We start from the raw sequence: 17158 nt of genomic DNA, 5'->3' as shown, positions 1-17158 counted from the left end.
TGAATAAAGGCATGCATCAACCCCCATGCCCTGTGGTGCCTGTAAAATTTTAATCTATGAACACTTTGCACATAAGCCTAGAAAATAGTATAGAAGCAGCTATGCAGCTCCCCACTTCTCACTCAGTAGTAGGGGCAGGCCGAAGGCTGCTCTGGATGGCAACTCTGCCTCAAGCCCTGTGGGCAAACGGGATACTAGCCTGGTCTCCCTGTCCCTCCACCTTGAACTCTGCTGAGTCACTAACACCAATAGTGGGGGTGGGGGACGCTACATCATAGCTTCTAGAAAATTGCAGCTTTCCTTGTAGCTGAGCTAAAGGACCCAGTAGTTTAGTGTCTTGTCTGAAGATCTGATGCTAGGCTTCCATTCACCCAGCCTCAACATGTGCAGTAAAGATGTGGCTCACCCAGTCATACTGACAATGTAGTGACTCTTGTAATACGCTTGACTCCAGTGGTCAAGAACCTGGGGCTCTGATAAGCCAGCAATGACACAGAACCCCCTCTGGAGATGCGGACCTTGAGGTTAAATGAGCAGGGCTGGCTCTCCAGCATGAATCCCTTGACTAAGCCAGAATGACAAGGCAGGACAAATGATCTTCAGGATTTATTTAGACAAGGAAGCTGTCGATCTGAACAGGAGGGGAAAAGGAAAATTAAAAAAATCTATAGGAAAATGGTCCCCAAACCCCCACCCCTCAGCACATCACAGGGTGCTGATTATGCCTTGCGTGTCCTTGAAAAATCTGTCAGACAGCCCAGAGACCTGGTGTTGACTCCCCAGGGTGTATGTACCCTTTAAATTTCAGTCTGAACTGCACTGTGCAAAAGGCTCATTGACACATAACATGCATCAAAACTGACAGCCCCAAATGGCTTTGCAAAGCTAAAGGCTCACAGCAGTGAGTTTACAAAGCTTTGCAATGAGGACATCTGTGACTCTGGTGGGAGGACACTATCTGCCCAGTGGTGCTGCCTTGCTGAGGCTGACTGGGGGCCACCCCGTGAAGGCTACAGCGTCAACCGTCAGCCAGTGAGGCACTGAATGACAGAAAAAAGGCACAAGTCCCTGTACAGGCTGCTCACTTCCACACTGGCTCACTTAGTGTTCAGCTTAACAAAGTTGAGGCTGAGCCTGAGTTTATCCTACAGCTGAATTTGAGAGGATAGTGGAAGAAGCTTCTTACAAAAGTGCTATTTGCAGCTTTAGTGAATTCTGAAAATTGCTGGATTTTATAAAATGCCTTCCAGTAAATCAGTGAGTCTATCAACAGTGGGACTTTGTAAACTATTAGGTGCAGCTGGTGGAAAGGAGCCCATCCTGCAGGTGGTCTACGGTAACACCGCTTAGGCTGTGAAATGCTCTGGGGAAGACTGCACAGTTGGGGCACACTGGAAGACATGGTGGTGACGGTGATGCAGAGGTGGTGGGAAGTGGTGGCAGCCAGTGGTTCTCAAGAGTCCGCCTCATCCTTAACTTCAGTGATTCTGTCGATGGACTTGAGGATTTCAGCAACAAGGTTCAGGGTCTCTGCTCCAGACACCAGCTGCCTGAAACAGACAGATACCAGGGCCATTACTCTAGCTGTGCAAAAGCAGCCAGCGACAGACCTAAAGGAAAGAGTCCCAGCCCAGAGAGAAAGTTCCTCAGCTCAACCAAGGCTTGGTACACTGGACTTCGTGTGGCTGTCCTCAGGCCCACATCCTTGTGCATTGGCCAGCTACCCTGGGTCTAGCAGTAGAGCTCGGAAGGCAGGGACAGATGGTGGCAGGGAAGCAGACAAGTTCAGTAGAAACTGATTCTGAATTTTGCTCTTTGCCTAAGGCAAGGCAGTGGAGCAGTACTCTCAATGGTGTGGGCAGCGGTCACTGCAAGCCACGTTCCTAGCCATGAGGGGAACTCCCAGGGGGACTGCTGTGCTTTCATGTGTCAGATGACAACATTTTGACAGGTGTGCAGGCTGCAGCCTTGGGAGTGTTTCATCACCATCAACTGACTAGTGCACAGTATGCTCACTGTGCAGTCTTCTGAATAAGGGGGAAGTTACATCATCCCCTTTATTCAGAGCTGCAGGGTCTGTAGGTAAAGGAGCTGGAGTCAAGTGGTGGTATCATGCACCCGCATCTCCCAGGTGAGAAGGTTCTCTGGGGTTCAGTTCTCAGTACTCACAAGGCAGCTCATAACTGCCTGCAATTCCAGTTTCAGGGGATCCGAAGCCTTTACACAGACATACATGCAGGCAAAACACAAAGGTACATGCAATACAAATAAATTTTAAAAAATAAAAATCCTGCTGGAGAGATGTTTCAGCGTTTAAAAGAGCTGGCTGCTCTTCTAGAGGTCCTGAGTTCAATTCCCAGCAACCACATTGTGGCTCACAGTCATCTGTAATGAGATCTGGTGCCCTCTTCTGGCCTGTAAGCATTCATGCAGACAGAACACTATACAAAATAAAAAATAAAAATCCTGCATGGCAGTGGTGGCCCATGCCTTTAATCTCAGCACTTAGGAGGCAGAGGCAGGCAGATCTCTGAGCTTGAGGTCAGCCTGGTCTACAGAGTTGCAGGTCAGCCAGGGCTACACAGAGAAACACTGGCTCGAAAAACCAAAATAAAAATAATAATTAAAAAAAACAAAACAAAACAAAACACAAACAACAGAAAAAAAAAAACAAACAAAAACCCAGAACCCTAGCAGGGTGGTGGTGGCACACACCTTTAATCCCAGCACTCGGGAGGCAGAGCCAGGCGGATCTCTGTGAGTTCGAGGCCAGCCTGGGCTACAGAGTGAGTTCCAGGAAAGGCACAAAGCTACACAGAGAAACCATGTCTTGAAAAAAACAAAACAAAACAAAACAAATCCTAAATTTGGACGTGATAATGTATACCTTTTGTCTCAGAACTTGACATATAGAAGCAGGAGATCTCTGTTAGTCTGAGGCCAGTGTGGTCTACACATAGTTCCAGAGCAGCCAGGGCTACATAGTGAGACTCTGTCTCAAAATGATCTCAAAAACAAGCCTGGCATGGTGGTGCACGCCTGTAATCCTAGCACTCTAAAGCAGAGGCAGACAGCTCTCTGTGAGTTCAAGGCCAGCCAGGTCTACATAGTTCTAGGCCAGTCAGAAGCTACATGGTAAGACCCTGTCTCAAAAACAAAAGACTAGGGGTTGGGGATTTAGCTCAGTGGTAGAGTGCTTGCCTAGCAAGCGCAAGGCCCTGGGTTTGGTCCTCAGCTCTGGAAAAACAAAACAACAACAACAACAAAAAAAACCCCAAAAAACAAAAACAAAAAAAACAAAAACAAAAGACTAACCCTGCTTGACTGCCTACAGTGTAAGCTAGCAGGTTAGCCAGATCACTTAGCACACTCCCCTTGCTGGTCTAGTCAGACTGTAGAGCTAGAACATCTGGCAGCCAGGCCAACCAGGGACTCACTTTATGGATGCGTGTGCACTGTTCATGACAACATGGAGGTTCTGCAAGGCCACATCGGTGTTTTGCTTCACCACTGTAAGGCTAGCACCCTGGCCTGACCGGAGGGCTTCATTCTCTCGCTTGAAGTTGGACAGCTGTGCCTAGAAAGAGGGTGAGAAGTTAGCGTTACAAGGCAATCCAGAGGAAAACCACTGCATCCTACTGAAGAGGCACAGACTTGCACATGGGGCTGAGCCCAGCCCTGATTGACTCACAACAGATGCTTCGTGCCCTGTAGCTCAGGCTGGCCTTAAACTTACGACTATTCTTTTGCCTCAGCCTGCTGAATGTTGGGATTATAAGCAAACATCACCATGCCTGGCTCACAATTTGTTTCTTTCCTGAACTCACATCTATGGGACTTTACAAAGGAAAAAACAGTTAAACCCTTCTCTCTACTTACCTGGAGCAAATTTATTTCCTGTTTCAGCTTCATGACATGATTTTCTGCTTTCACAGCCCGTTTCTGTGGCCCCCCAAAATAAACACAATACACATCACTTAGGCTATGTCAGTACAGAACACTTAGCTCCACAGATAGCAATCAACTACATAACCTCCCTTCCTGGTTACTCTGCCCATGGACACCCATCCCTTAGGACCTGGGCTCTGCCTCTGCTCACCAACAGCACTGGGGACCACCCACCCCAAGACACAACCTGTTTACAGTATCAGGGTATGCTGGCCTACCACAGAACTCAGCATGGTGAGAGACTCAGGGTCCAGCTGTGGACTCTGGCAACAGCAGCAAGTGCCCTGTCTCAGCAGCTTCTTGTCCCCTGCCCACTACCCCAGAGCAGAGCCCCTCCGTACGGTCATTAGTTCGAGGTTCTGTTCGACTTGCTGGACCACCGACTCCAGGTCATGGAAGTCGCTCTCCTCCTTGATCATCTTCGCTTCCAACTTTCGCTCAAGCGTCCTCACCCTCAGTAAAGGAAACACTTAACTGAGTTCTCCAGGCCACTGGCAAGGATGCTTCCAATAGCACTTTAGCCTGATTAACTGGAGAAACCCACTAGAGCCCATGATGGAGCAACTCCCTCAGGCAGCAAGGACCTCCAGCCATTGTGTTCCATATTCCCAGTGGAAGGTACAGATACCATTTTCTCAAGCTCTGCCAACCAAGCAAAGTTCAGCTGGCTTGTGTCTGTTGCTCACAAAGATTAAAACAGAACACAAAAAGTGTGTTTGCTGCTTTAAGGTTTATGGATGACAAGCAGCTAGGTACCTCATCCCTTGGAACCAGGTTCTCTGAATAGTAGAGGTTTGTAAGGTGATGCCTAACTACAAGTTTACATACATTTCTGTTTGAGTTTCAGAGAAGCTCTGAACCTCATTTAGCTTTCTTCTGAGCTTAGAATTTTCATCTTTCAGCTGTAGAGAAAGAAAAAATCCTCATTAGACACCCACACTACTGTGGAACATACTTCTGTTCTGAAGTATTTTCTTTGGTTGGTCTGGAGGTAGAACCCAGAACCTTGCATTTGATGCAGGGCTGAAGTATAGAGACACATCCCATTTGCTCATGAAATATCTTTCTGGGGCAGCATCTCCTACAACCAGGTTGCCCTCTAACTTGTTTCTATATACCAAAGGGTGGCCTTGAACCTTCACTTTTCAAGCGCTAGAACGACAGCTGTGTACTTAAATACCCCACCCTCCACCCTTATAGAGAAGATGACTGTGGCAACAGACTCGAATGTTTCTAGGTGACTAGTTTTAAAACCTTCATGTAGGACATTCAGCAGGATGTCCCCAGGCCAACACTTCCAGCAGTCCATTGATTTATTCTAGCTCACGCCTGCCTGTCTCTGAGGTTACCACAGTACTTCCCAGCCTGCTATACTAACAGCACAACCAAAACCACCCAAGGGGAGAGTTCCCCATGCAGAAATGGCATTTTCTTTCTTCTTTTTCAGGACCCAGGCCCTCCCAAGTGCTAGGAGAAATGCTACTACTGAGCAGTATCTCTAGACCCTCTATAGGGAAATTCTACAGCAGGAATTACACAGGTAACTGTCTCGTGTTTGGCTGTAAGCCCAGGCCACCCAAGAAGTAGATGGCTGCAGCTTCTCTCCAGAACATCGCTCAGCTGTGTTCAGTGTTGCACAGCCCTCACTTACTGCTTCGTAACTTATCTGCAGCGTCCGAAGGTGTCTGTCTCCCAGGGACTCTCCATGAGCTGCAAAGTCTGTGTTAGGACTCCCAGCTGGAGATGCTGGGGAGACCCTTGAGTCAGTGTCACTTAGCGTCCATGGGGGCAACGACTCAGGACCTGCCAGCTCTGACGCGTTGGAAAAAAAGGAAAGGTAGGTGCCACAGGGCGATGAATTCTCTGTGGCCCTAGAGGAATGAGTCTGCTCCACAGCAGATGGTAAGTAGGCTTCATTCCATTCATCTTCTTCCTCATCGTCCTCCAGGTTGCTGGCTCTTGTTGGGTCTTCAAAAAACGGCTGCTGATATTCCAGGCCATACCCCACGGGCTGGGAGGCGGGGGAGCTGTGGTCTAGTCCCAGTGGGTGCCTCGAGGCTTCCTAAAAACAGTGGAGATAAACATTTCGACTTGCAAGCCAATGCTCGGCCTTCTTTATGCTCAGCTTGCACAAAGCAGGCCTATCTCATCTACCAAAGGGGCCAGGCAGCTGCTCCACCCAGTTTCTCCATCAGCAGCTACAGCTGTCCTGCTTTGCTCCCCACACTCAAATGTCTGTCTCCAAGGCTGTAAGTTAGAAGAGACGTCATCAAAGGCAACCACTGACAGCTTCCCAGATGTACCTTCGGGTAAATTCGACTGTTGGTCGTGTCTTCTTTTGACAGGCTGAGGTTCTTGGTTTTCAGAAACTCTTTGAAGGAAAACGGATTGGCTTCTTCAAGGTCTTCAAGTTTGTCACCTGAAATAATGGACACCACAAAGACTGTTAAAGGGTCCAACCACATCTTGTGTCTCCATCACATCTCAACTGTGACTCAAAGAATGCTACAGAACAAGAGAGCTGCCCAACAAGGGTGGCGAACAGGCCTGCTTTGGCTTGCTCTCACCCCTTGGCCTCCCCCAGATATCCCTTGCCACCTTAAAAAAAAAATGCTGTGCCACAGATCAAATCCAGGGTCCCCACACACATTCAGGCAACTGGTCTACCACTGAAGCTCTCCAGTGAATCTTCCAGATGGCTAAGGCTGACTTTGCTCCACACACTCAGTGTGGGCTAAAGGTTACTCCTGTAGGTGCTTCAAAGCTTCTGAGATGCCAGTGCCCAGAACTACTCCATGTCATCCTTTCCTCTGACCTTTTCTCCAGGTACCCTTGTTGACCACCAGCCTCTGCCTTTCTCCACACCTACCACACTCCAGTTACTTATGTGGGTCTCTTCCAGGTGCCAGCCTGAGTCAAGTAGGCTCCTGTGACTTGTGTCCTGCTGACTCTACAGGGCCCTTTGATGATATTCTCCACCTCCCAGGCACCTCTTGACACCTTAGGTTATCTTGCCCTCAAACCCAGTCTCTAATCCTTGGACTTCTATCTCCACTGATCTTTTGGGCTCCAGGTGCACCCATTAAACCCTGTCATTGACTGTCCATGGCCAGATCATGCCTGGCACAGTTTCGGAGGAAGAGGACAAGAAGAATCACTGAGCTACTCTACCTCCAAAGCGCGTCTCATGGGCTCCCGATGGACCTTGCTTAGTACATTTCCCCTTTCCATAGCCAAAATCTGCAAAGAGACATTGTCAGCTCACCGTAATCACAGCAAGCCTTATGACTGCAGCATTTGTCCAGGGAGGTGAAGACCGCAGACCGCCTGACTCCCACTGATTGGCCCTGGTCTGGGACTAAAAGGATGTCTCCTGAAGCTGGGCGCAGTAAACTACACACTCCTGCGCGCTCACGGCGCAGGTGCCGATGAAACGCAGACCCACTAGGTCCAGCCCCTGGCCTCTCCCAATCCGGTGGGCTGAAGTGGTCTCCAAGCTCCACCGGGCACTGACCTTCCTGCCTTGGGGCGGGCGGGCGGGCGGGCTGTGGGGAGGGCTCCCCGCGCGGTCCAGCTCCGCACTGCGGCCGGCGCCCCGACTCTCACCTGTGTCTCCTACCGAAGCCAGCACCGGGCTGGGCACATAGCACATAAACGTCGGCCGAAAGCCGAAGAGGTGGGGGTGCAGATCCCCGCCATGGGGGCGCTCACAGTCTAGCTGGGGGAGACAAGACCGGCGCTCATAGAACGCAGGAGCTGTAAGCGACAACGAGAGCGGCTTCACCGCGGGTCGCCTCCGCCCGCGCCCCCCGACCCGGCCTGGCCCCAGTCGTGTGCCACTCACCGTCGGGAACCACGAGGCTCCGCGTCCTCGATAGTGGGGGCGCGCCCGGACGCCGCGCGTAGCCCGACATCGCCGCGCCCTAGCCCGGCCGCGACCCCATGGCCCACCGAGCCGCTGCCAGCCTATGCCCGATCCGGCACGGCCGGCCGGAAGCCAGCGCCGAACGCCGCGGGGCGGGGCCGGAAGCGGAAGTGACCGCAGAAGCGCGGCGGCGCGATGGCGACGGCGGTGTGGGCGGCCGCGCGGTTGCTCCGGGGCTCTGCGGCTCAGTGCGCGCGGCCCAGGTAAGTCGAGGCACGACCGGTCGGGAAGAAGTGGGGACTGGGGGAACCAGGCACCCTAGAGAACTGGAAGAGAATAAACCCTGGAGCAGAGCGCAGGCGCGTTGGGCCTGGAGAACGAGCCCCAGGACTGGACGTTGTTTGGAGGGGTTGATAGAGTCTGCCGGCTGGGGTCTTCTAGACCCAAGGCGGAGCTCTGAGGGGCAGGGCTGGCCCAGGGCCTTAGATGCGGGGAATGGTTTTTCACACGGACTGCTGCCCTGAATGGGCAGTGAAGACCCAAAGACCTGGGGCTGGAGAGATGGATCAGCAGTTAAGAGAAAGTACCGACTGTTTCCTCTGGGTTTGATTACCAGCACCCACATGATGGCTAACAGCATTCATAACTCCACTTCCAGGGGATCCAGCGCCCTCTTCTGACCTCCTTGGACACCAGACATGCATATGATGCACATACATGAGTGCAGGCAAACGCTCAAACACATAAAATAAAAAAAAGTAATTATTTTTCTGTTAAAAAGGACCCAAAGATTTGAACCAGCTTGCCTGAGGTCCTATGGCAGAACCTGGATCTCCATGGCTCTTACACATTCTGTTGAGGCCCATGGAGTAAATTCTACTGAAGACTTCCCTGTTGACTTCTCATGCACTCACATGTGTACCACTGGTGCAAGTAACTGGCTGGTTGCTCTGTTGTAGGTTTGGACCTCCTGCACACAGACGGTTCAGCAGTGGTGCCACATATCCCAACATCCCCCTCTCTTCTCCCTTACCCGGAGTGCCCAAGCCTGTCTTCGCTACAGTTGATGGACAGGAAAAGTTTGAAACCAAAGTTACTACGCTGGACAATGGGCTTCGTGTGGCATCTCAAAATAAGTTTGGACAATTCTGTACCGTAGGAAGTAAGTTCTGTTGGCATGATGAGGTGGGCTCTTTGGTTTGACAGCTGTAATTACTGTGTCCATCGTGGACTACTCACAAGGGAAACTTGTTAATCTTGAAAACTTATCCAAGATGTGAACAATAGCCATATTTGGAGGTGGTATGTAAGGCATGCCCCTCCCCCTATTTTACTTTTCTGTAATTCTAGAAGTTTCCATTGTGTATAGGATAGGATTCCGTAAACATTAACTTGTGTGTGTCTGTAAGACCATCACCAAGGATAAAATATGTGTTCATTGCCCCCATGTGATGATGACTGGTCAAGATACAACCATGGTCTTAAAACCTTTCTGTTGATTAAATATGTTTTGAATATCTGATATAACCTGTCAATTTTCTTCTTATTACCAGTTCTTATTAATTCAGGATCACGATATGAAGCAAAATATCTCAGTGGAATTGCTCATTTTTTGGAAAAATTGGCATTTTCGGTCAGTGTAATTTTTATGATTTCAGTTTTTCTCTTTTTAGAACTTGTATTAGTTAATGATTCAGTTGTGAAGTTGATGCTAAATCATAAAAGACATAGATAATTTTGTGTGTTTAAAAGCAAAAGTAAACTTTCCTTGCTATTTTTTGGGTTTTGGATTGCTTACTTAAGCTTTCTTATTTTTGTAGTCTACTGCTCGATTTGACAGCAAAGATGAAATTCTGCTTACGCTGGAAAAGCATGGTGGTATCTGTGACTGCCAGACCTCAAGGTGTGTGTCCATGTGGAACTGCTCTCTTCATTCTTGGCCCTACCTCTTGGAGCCCCTCGAATCAGAGAGGCTTCTGATGGAGTGCTGAGGATACAAAGCATGCCATGCCTATTTCTCCCCTGACATCCTGGGAACTTGTAATTGCCCAGGCCTTGACCTATGAGGAATGCTAAGCTAGACAGCAGGCCCCTGACAGCTGTCTGAAGCTGGGCACGTTTCCACGTGAAGTCAGTCTTGATCTGGACCAGCTGGGGAAGCCTGGCGAGAGGGAGAACCAACTCTGTCTGGTTCCACAGTATCTATGGAAAGCCTCACTGTGGACATTTGTGGTTCCTCTGGTATAAACCTGCCATTGTGGCTTATTTCCATCTAGAGACACCACCATGTATGCTGTGTCTGCTGACAGCAAAGGCTTGGACACTGTGGTGGGCCTGCTGGCTGACGTGGTTCTGCACCCCTGCCTGACAGGTGTGGCTCTGTGGCTGGGTTCTTACGGGGAGTTTTGGAAGGGCTGTAACTGAGGGAGGGCACTGTTGGAGCTAGACACTTATGTGTCAGTTATTGGAGGTGGCACCAGTGTTTAAACAAGTTGTACAAATGCTTAGTACTTTCATACATCTCTCTAAACACATTAAAGGGTTTATTGAAATTGTGTTTGAGAAATGCTTTTCATCCTATGTGTAAACACCCAATGTCATCTATGCCTACAGAAGTTTCCCTTGCATGGTCTCCATAATTCCCTGGTCTTGCAAATAGCAGAACTTGGAGATTCCTCTTAGGAGGATCTTGGAGGGAACAGCTGCTGGTCCCCTCCAGCTGCCCTTTGCACAGCAGCCTGGCCTCATATCTCCAGCTGAGGAATAGAACCCTGACTCAGTTGGTGTCTGTTTCCTAAGCACCATCACACCCACCTTGTGTCGTCACAGGTGTGTTTTGGAACAGACAGCAGATGAGGCAGCTGAGCTTGGAGCAGGTCCAAGGGGCTGCAGAACAGAGCGCTACAAGAGGCCGGGGTCCCTAATAGTCATCTGGCATGCTCCCTTTCATACACAGGTGCTCTAAGGCTTTCCCTAGGAGGTGATTATATCACCTGCCAGGCCGAGCTGCTCAGGTGTAGTGCTACCTTTCACCTTGTTGGTTCAGACCAAACCCATTTGGATTCTTGCAGATGAAGAAATTGAGATGACAAGGATGGCTGTCCAGTTTGAACTTGAGGACCTGAACATGAGACCTGATCCAGAGCCACTGCTCACCGAGATGATTCATGAAGTAAAATAGGAGCCCACATATGCTTCTCCCTGCTGTTGGCCTTGCAGGTGGCGAGGCTTACAGAACAGGCTTAGCTTCTTAGTTGTTTTTTGAGACAGTTGCTATACTGTTCAGGTTTGGTCTTGAACTCGTAATCTCCCTGCCTCAGTTTCCTGAGTGCTATAAGATAGGCATGTGCCACCCCTCAAACAAAGAGAGCCAGACCATAGATAATGCCCAGACTTTGTCACAGATGTGGCTCTTGAGCATGTTGGGGAGTGTTGCGTTGGGATCTGCTGTTTTCTTTCTCACTTTTCTTTATTCCTCTTCTGTCTGCCTTAGGCTGCTTTTAGAGAGAACACAGTGGGCCTGCACCGGTTTTGCCCTGCAGAAAACATAGCAAAGATTGACCGAGAAGTGCTGCATTCCTACCTGAAGAACTACTACACCCCCGACCGTATGGTGCTTGCTGGAGTGGGAGTGGAGCATGAGCACCTGGTGGAATGTGCCAGAAAGTACCTCCTGGGAGCTCAGCCTGCCTGGGGAGCTGCTGGGGCTGTGGACGTTGACAGATCAGTGGCACAGTACACTGGGGGGATTGTCAAGGTAACTTACCAGGAAGACTCTGAGGACTTGTACCATGTATCCTCTGGATATGTGCTTTAATGGATGTGTGTATGCTTCCCCTTAGTGTACAATCCAGCACTCTGACAGTATGAGGATGTCCCTTGTTTAAGGCAAGAATTGACAGGGCTGAGGTCACCTGGTGTCTGGTTGAGTGTGGCTGTTTGCTTAGTGGAAGTTTGCCAGTCTTGCTGATACATGTCTGGTTGGTTACAGGTGGAGAGAGACATGTCCAATGTCAGCCTTGGCCCAACCCCAATTCCTGAGCTCACACACATCATGGTGGGACTAGAGAGCTGTTCCTTCCTGGTGAGTCCCAATACAGGTCGGGTGCATCAGTAGGGCCAAGGCACTGTGGCTGACTGTTGTCCCTCTGCATTCCACAGGAGGAGGACTTCATTCCCTTTGCTGTGCTGAATATGATGATGGGAGGAGGGGGTTCCTTCTCAGCTGGAGGGCCGGGCAAAGGCATGTTCTCTAGGCTCTACCTCAACGTGCTCAATCGGTGGGTATTGCTGGGCTACTGCTGGTGTCCCTACACTGCTGTGTGCATGGACTGTGCTGACACCTTCCAGCCATCCTGTCCTTTTACCCAGACACAATATATCCCCTCCCAGGCACCACTGGATGTACAATGCAACCTCCTACCACCACAGCTATGAAGACACAGGCCTCCTATGCATTCATGCCAGTGCAGACCCAAGACAGGTAAAGGCAGCACTGTCTGTACAGCCCTCAGCCCTCACTTCTCCACATACACTCCAAAGCAGTACCACAGCTATGGGGATGCTGGCAGGGGTATTCTTGAAGTCAGCAGGCCAGTGCTTCAGCTCACACCCTTATCTCATGCTCCTTTATAGGTTCGAGAAATGGTGGAAATCATCACCAAGGAGTTTATCTTGATGGGCAGAACAGTAGATTTGGTAAGGCCTGGAGCATCCCTTGCACTCTGATCCACCTAAGTCCCACATCTGAGGGAGCTACAGGTTGGGCCATTCTACTGTGGAGCCTCCCCAGTGCTACCCCAAGGACAATCTGTCTCTCTCAGTGGTTCTTATACAATGGCCATGAGTTAATGCTACATTATACAAGATGAGCAATAATGTGGGGTCTTTTCTAGGCCTTTCTTTGGCTCCATTTTACGTTGGAACCCAAGGTTTTTTTTGTTGTTTTTCTTCGAGATGGGTTTTCTTTGTGCAGCCCTGGCTGTCCTGGAACACTCTGTAGTCCAGGCTGGTCTCTAACTCAGATCCACTTGCCTCTGCCTCCCGAGTGCTGGGATTAAAGGTGTGGCCACCACGCCTAGCTTTAGGTTTTTGGTATCTTAATATTTGGAAGTTTTGTTACTTCCTGGGCCAGAACTCATAAAAGCAAGGTGATTTTACATGTGTTAGTTACAGGTTTGCACAGCACTGGTGCAGTGGATATGGTGGAGCATGTATTTTGCCTTTCCTTTCCTTCTTTCTCCATAATGCATGTTTCCTTTAGTGATCACATGCCACATACTGCCTTTTTAAGGAAAAAGGGCAGCATTGTTGAAAAAATTAAAATGTGCTTAAAAATTAAAAGCAGAAAAAAAAAAAAAAAAAAAAAAAAGAAAAAGAAAACCAGCCGGGTGGTGGTGGTGCACGCATGTAATCCCAGCACTCGAGAGGCAGAGGCAGGTGGATCTCTGAGTTCGAGGCCAGCCTGGTCTACAAAGCAAGTTCCAGGAAAGTCACAAAGCTACAGAGAAACCCTGTCCCGGAAAACAAAAATAAATAAATAAATAATAAATAATAAAAATAAAAAATTAAGAGCACAGTGGCAAGGTAAGGTAATGCATAATGCATGCCTGTGATTCCAGCTCTCAGGAAGTGGAGGCAGGAGGTCATGAGTTTAAGGCCAGCCTAAGCTAATGTATTAAACAAACCAAAGTCTGGGGGTATGGCTCAGTGGTAGAGAATTTGCTCGGTATGCTCAAGGCCCTCGGTTCCACCCCTAGCACAGCCAAAATTAATGCTCTGTATTTCTACTAATAACTTGATAAAGTGCTTTCCACTAGCGTCAAATCTATTTAAGATAAATTTACAGTATTAAGTATTTGCCTGAAATTGTGCAAGTCACAAGTAACTTATTTTAAGACAAATTCGTGAGAGAGCCAGGCTGACCTCAAACTTGGCAGTCCTCCTGCTCCGCCTCTTCCTGAATGCTGGCCTTACAGGTGAGTGCTGACATACCCAGCTTGATCTTCCCCTGGTGGTCCTGATTCTTTGGTACCATATTTGAAGTCCACACCTGGCCAGAGGCTCAGCTGTTGATTCTGCTGCCTCCTCAGTAGCTCCAGGGCTAGTGGTCTAAGCCCTGTGCTCAGGACTCGAGCAGCCAGAGCCTTTGTTTCATCAGCATCCTGCTGTCCTGTGTAGCCAAGTGTGGCTTCCTAATGCATGTTGCTTTCCTGTGATTCAAACAGGCAGCAGAGATTAGGCATGGCTCTGCCTTGGGTGTGATAAAGGCCTTTCTAGTGCAGTTTCTCCATGCCCAGGAGGTGTACCAGACTGGAAACCAGACAGGGAACAGCGTCTCCACTCTGCTCATCTTTGGGCTCATGGAGGCCTTTTTACTGGGACATGCTCAGGTCAGCCCCTCTGCCAGCTTGAGCCAGCTCTAAGTGACTGGTGGCGTTTGACTCTCAGGTGGAGCTAGAGCGGGCCAAGACACAGCTGATGTCCATGCTCATGATGAACCTGGAGTCCAGGCCTGTGATCTTCGAGGATGTGGGGAGGCAGGTGTTGGCTACACATTCAAGAAAGCTGCCCCACGAGCTATGCACGCTCATTCGTGAGTACACACAAAAGCCTGGGTTGGGCTATTTGAGACTGTCCTGGAGCAGACAGACAGATGGGTCTATTGTCTGCCACACCACAAGCTCTGCTTTCTCCAACAATCTGGCAGGGAAGACCAGGGTAGAACTCAGGCTCTGTTCTCAGCTCCATCCTGTACCAGGCTAGGCTCCTCAGCCCTGGGGACTAGATGGTACTAGCGGTGGAACGGTGCCACTGGGTTTGGACACTGCATTGCAGACTCTGCCCTGTGGTTCAGGCAATGTGTTTCATGGCTTGTGTTTAATTTGTCTGCAGTTTTCTGGAAATTGGGTCTGAAGCTTGGTACAGAACTGTAGGTGGGGGCAGCTAACCCATCATCTGCCTGGGCTTGGAATCCTGCAGGTCTTCTCTAGAAATGAGCTGACCTGGTTGTGGTTCTAGAGGGTGGATGCTGGGACCCCTTCTGGAAGCTAGAAAAGAGCTGACCTGGTTGTGGTTCTAGAGGGTGGATGCTGGGACCCCTTCTGGAGGCTAGGCTGTGTGTGCATGGCTGCTGTGAAGGTGCAGCACTGAGGGAAGTAGTCTGGGTGTTTTCTGTAGACTGGAAAATAAAGTAGACTTATGACAGCCCACTGTCTAGCATGAGCCTCCTGATGGGGTGACTATGCCCTCGTTGTTGGATTGGTGAAGTCTCACAGCTCACATTGATCTCAAACTCCAGATCCTCCGGCTCGGCCTTCTGAGTGTGCATCACCCTGCGTGGCTGCCCTTGTGTTTGAAAATAACCTTTGCTGTTGCTGCTTAGGGGATTTGAGACAGGGTCTTATGTAGCCCAGGCTGGTGTTGGTCCTGATCCTCCTGCCTCTCCCTCCTAAGTGCTGGGATTACAGGTGCACGCCATTCCACTCAGCGTGGAAATAGTTTTAAGTCACTGTAGTTCCTACCTAATGGAAACTTACCCTGACTTTGCCCCAACTCACTCTTGGTCAGTCCAGCTGCAGCTGAGCTTCCTGGATCCCTCAGCAGCCCCCACCTCCATCCCCAGTGGTGGTGATGATGTACATCAGGGTTCCTCAGCCTGCCTTTGTGGCATGCACACACAGCCTGAGATGGAGATGGAGGCTCTGCTCTTCCTCACCACCTCTTGCTCTCTGTTGTAGGCAATGTGAAGTCAGAAGATATCAAGAGGGTTGCTTCCAAGATGCTCCGTGGGAAGCCTGCTGTGGCCGCCCTGGGTGATTTGACTGACCTCCCCACCTATGAGCACATCCAGGCAGCGCTGTCTAGCAGAGATGGGCGCCTGCCCAGGACATACCGGCTCTTTCGGTAGAGTCCCTCGAGGGCCCTTAAGGGCAGGCTGCAGAGTGCTTCTGTGCGTGTCATGTTATTGTTGGTGTGGACACTGCATAAGGATGGCTGTCTCTGTAAACAGTGCCAACAGTGAGACACTGAAAACATGAATGAAAGTTACTGTTGCCACTGTACCCGTGTGTCTCTCAAACACAAGTGGCTTTTCCTCCATCTAACAAGTGTTCTTTACTGAGTGCCTGTCTGGCCACTAGAAATTCTGGAGCAAGGAAGGCTGGGGAGTAAGGCACAGGCTTGAGGTCAGATTAGAAGCCCAGGGCTCCAGGGAGACAAATCATTGCAACTAAAACACACAGGGCCTCCCCCAGTGTTAGGAATTCAGGCACCGCCATACTCAATCTTTTTCCTTTAAATTGGATCTCACAGCATAGCCCTGACCGGCCTGGAACTCAGTATGTAGACAGCAAGCTGGCCTCAAACTCAAGAGATTCTTCCTGCCTCTGTCTCCCAAGTGCTAGGATTAGGCATGTGCCACTGCACCTGGCCTGCTCATTTTTAAAGCTAAGTTTCTGAACAAGCCTGATGGTATTTAACAGCTCCCCATTTTTTGAGATGGGGGTCTTAGCCCTAGCTGACCTGTAACTCAATATATGGATGAAGCTTGCCTCATAGTAATCTTTTTGCTTTGGCCTCAATTACTGGGCGTCCAAGTATGAGTCACTATGCCAGTTGATCTCACGATTATTTACAAAGCCCACTTTCTAGTTTCCCACCTCATTTGCACTAGCTTAAATGTTCACAACTGAAATTCCCTGTCTAAACGTAATGGCTGTCTAAATGGAAATGATCATCACTGCACTTTGCCCCCTGTCTCCAAGACTTGATGTTCTTCATCTCAAGTCAAACTTCAGATATTCAGGATTACTTCAGTCTTTTCTAAAGGACCAGAGAATGTCCACAAAGAAGCACCAAAGGCGGTGGTGGCGCACGCCTTTAATCCTGCTGGAGGCAGAGACAGGCGGATCTCTGAGTTAGAGGCAGGCCTGGGCTACAGAGTGAGTTCCAGGACAGTCCAGTCTACACATAAAAGCCTTGCCTTGAATGCCCCCCCCCCCAAAAAAAAAAAAAAAAAAAAGAAAAGAGAAGCACCAGATCTCACTCAAATCGGGAATAGTGGAGGCAGCTGAAGCAAGAAGGTCCCAAGTTCCAAGGCAGCCTTTGGGGCGTAGGGGGGACAGATGGGGACATTTCAGGCTTCATTACCACAAGTCTTCCCAGTGGGAGTTTGCAGTTCACTGATTTGACATTCTGGCACTTTCCATGTACATTTGAGTGGTTTATTGAAGCAGGAAGGCTTGGCTTTGCTGACATCCCACATTCTAGAAGCTGGTGCTGGCCAAGTTTTATCTCATTTGTTAGCTTATTTTACCATGGTTCACTGGAGCCCAAGTAGTCACT

At 49.6% G+C, this 17158-nt stretch overlaps 2 protein-coding genes across 5 annotated transcripts; one reads left to right on the top strand and one right to left on the bottom strand.

Moving 5' to 3' along the window:
* Positions 1-593: 593 nt before the first annotated feature.
* Entr1 (endosome associated trafficking regulator 1) lies at positions 594-7979 on the bottom strand. 3 transcript variants are annotated; one of them, XM_036183914.1, is made up of 10 exons: positions 7793-7979; positions 7555-7704; positions 7120-7188; positions 6252-6367; positions 5600-6010; positions 4777-4850; positions 4290-4401; positions 3880-3942; positions 3438-3577; positions 594-1550 (listed from the first exon to the last, which is right to left on the bottom strand). In XM_036183914.1, exons 1-10 carry the CDS (start codon positions 7860-7862, stop codon positions 1454-1456), a joined length of 1302 nt encoding a protein of 433 aa, XP_036039807.1. In that variant the 5' UTR covers positions 7863-7979; the 3' UTR covers positions 594-1453. The 3 variants fall into 3 exon arrangements, with proteins under 3 accessions (XP_036039807.1, XP_036039808.1, XP_036039809.1); XM_036183915.1 differs by lacking the exon at positions 7555-7704; XM_036183916.1 differs by lacking the exons at positions 7120-7188; positions 7555-7704.
* Pmpca (peptidase, mitochondrial processing subunit alpha) lies at positions 7980-16190 on the top strand. Of its 2 annotated transcripts, XM_036183912.1 has the most exons (13): positions 7980-8076; positions 8773-8975; positions 9367-9446; positions 9634-9716; positions 10090-10184; positions 10885-10985; positions 11307-11570; positions 11805-11897; positions 11975-12093; positions 12206-12296; positions 12449-12511; positions 14264-14408; positions 15553-16190. In XM_036183912.1, the coding sequence occupies exons 1-13, from the start codon at positions 8009-8011 to the stop codon at positions 15720-15722; spliced, it is 1575 nt and encodes a 524-aa protein (XP_036039805.1). In that variant the 5' UTR covers positions 7980-8008; the 3' UTR covers positions 15723-16190. The 2 variants fall into 2 exon arrangements, with proteins under 2 accessions (XP_036039805.1, XP_036039806.1); XM_036183913.1 differs by lacking the exons at positions 7980-8076; positions 8773-8975 and having other exon boundaries at positions 9391-9446; positions 10092-10184.
* Positions 16191-17158: the final 968 nt, after the last annotated feature.

Source organism: Onychomys torridus, chromosome 4 (assembly GCF_903995425.1).
Source record: "Onychomys torridus chromosome 4, mOncTor1.1, whole genome shotgun sequence".
Classification (NCBI taxonomy): domain Eukaryota; kingdom Metazoa; phylum Chordata; class Mammalia; order Rodentia; family Cricetidae; genus Onychomys; species Onychomys torridus.
The sequence above is the reverse complement of the archived record's forward strand: the minus strand, read 5'-3'. Positions and strand labels throughout refer to the sequence as shown.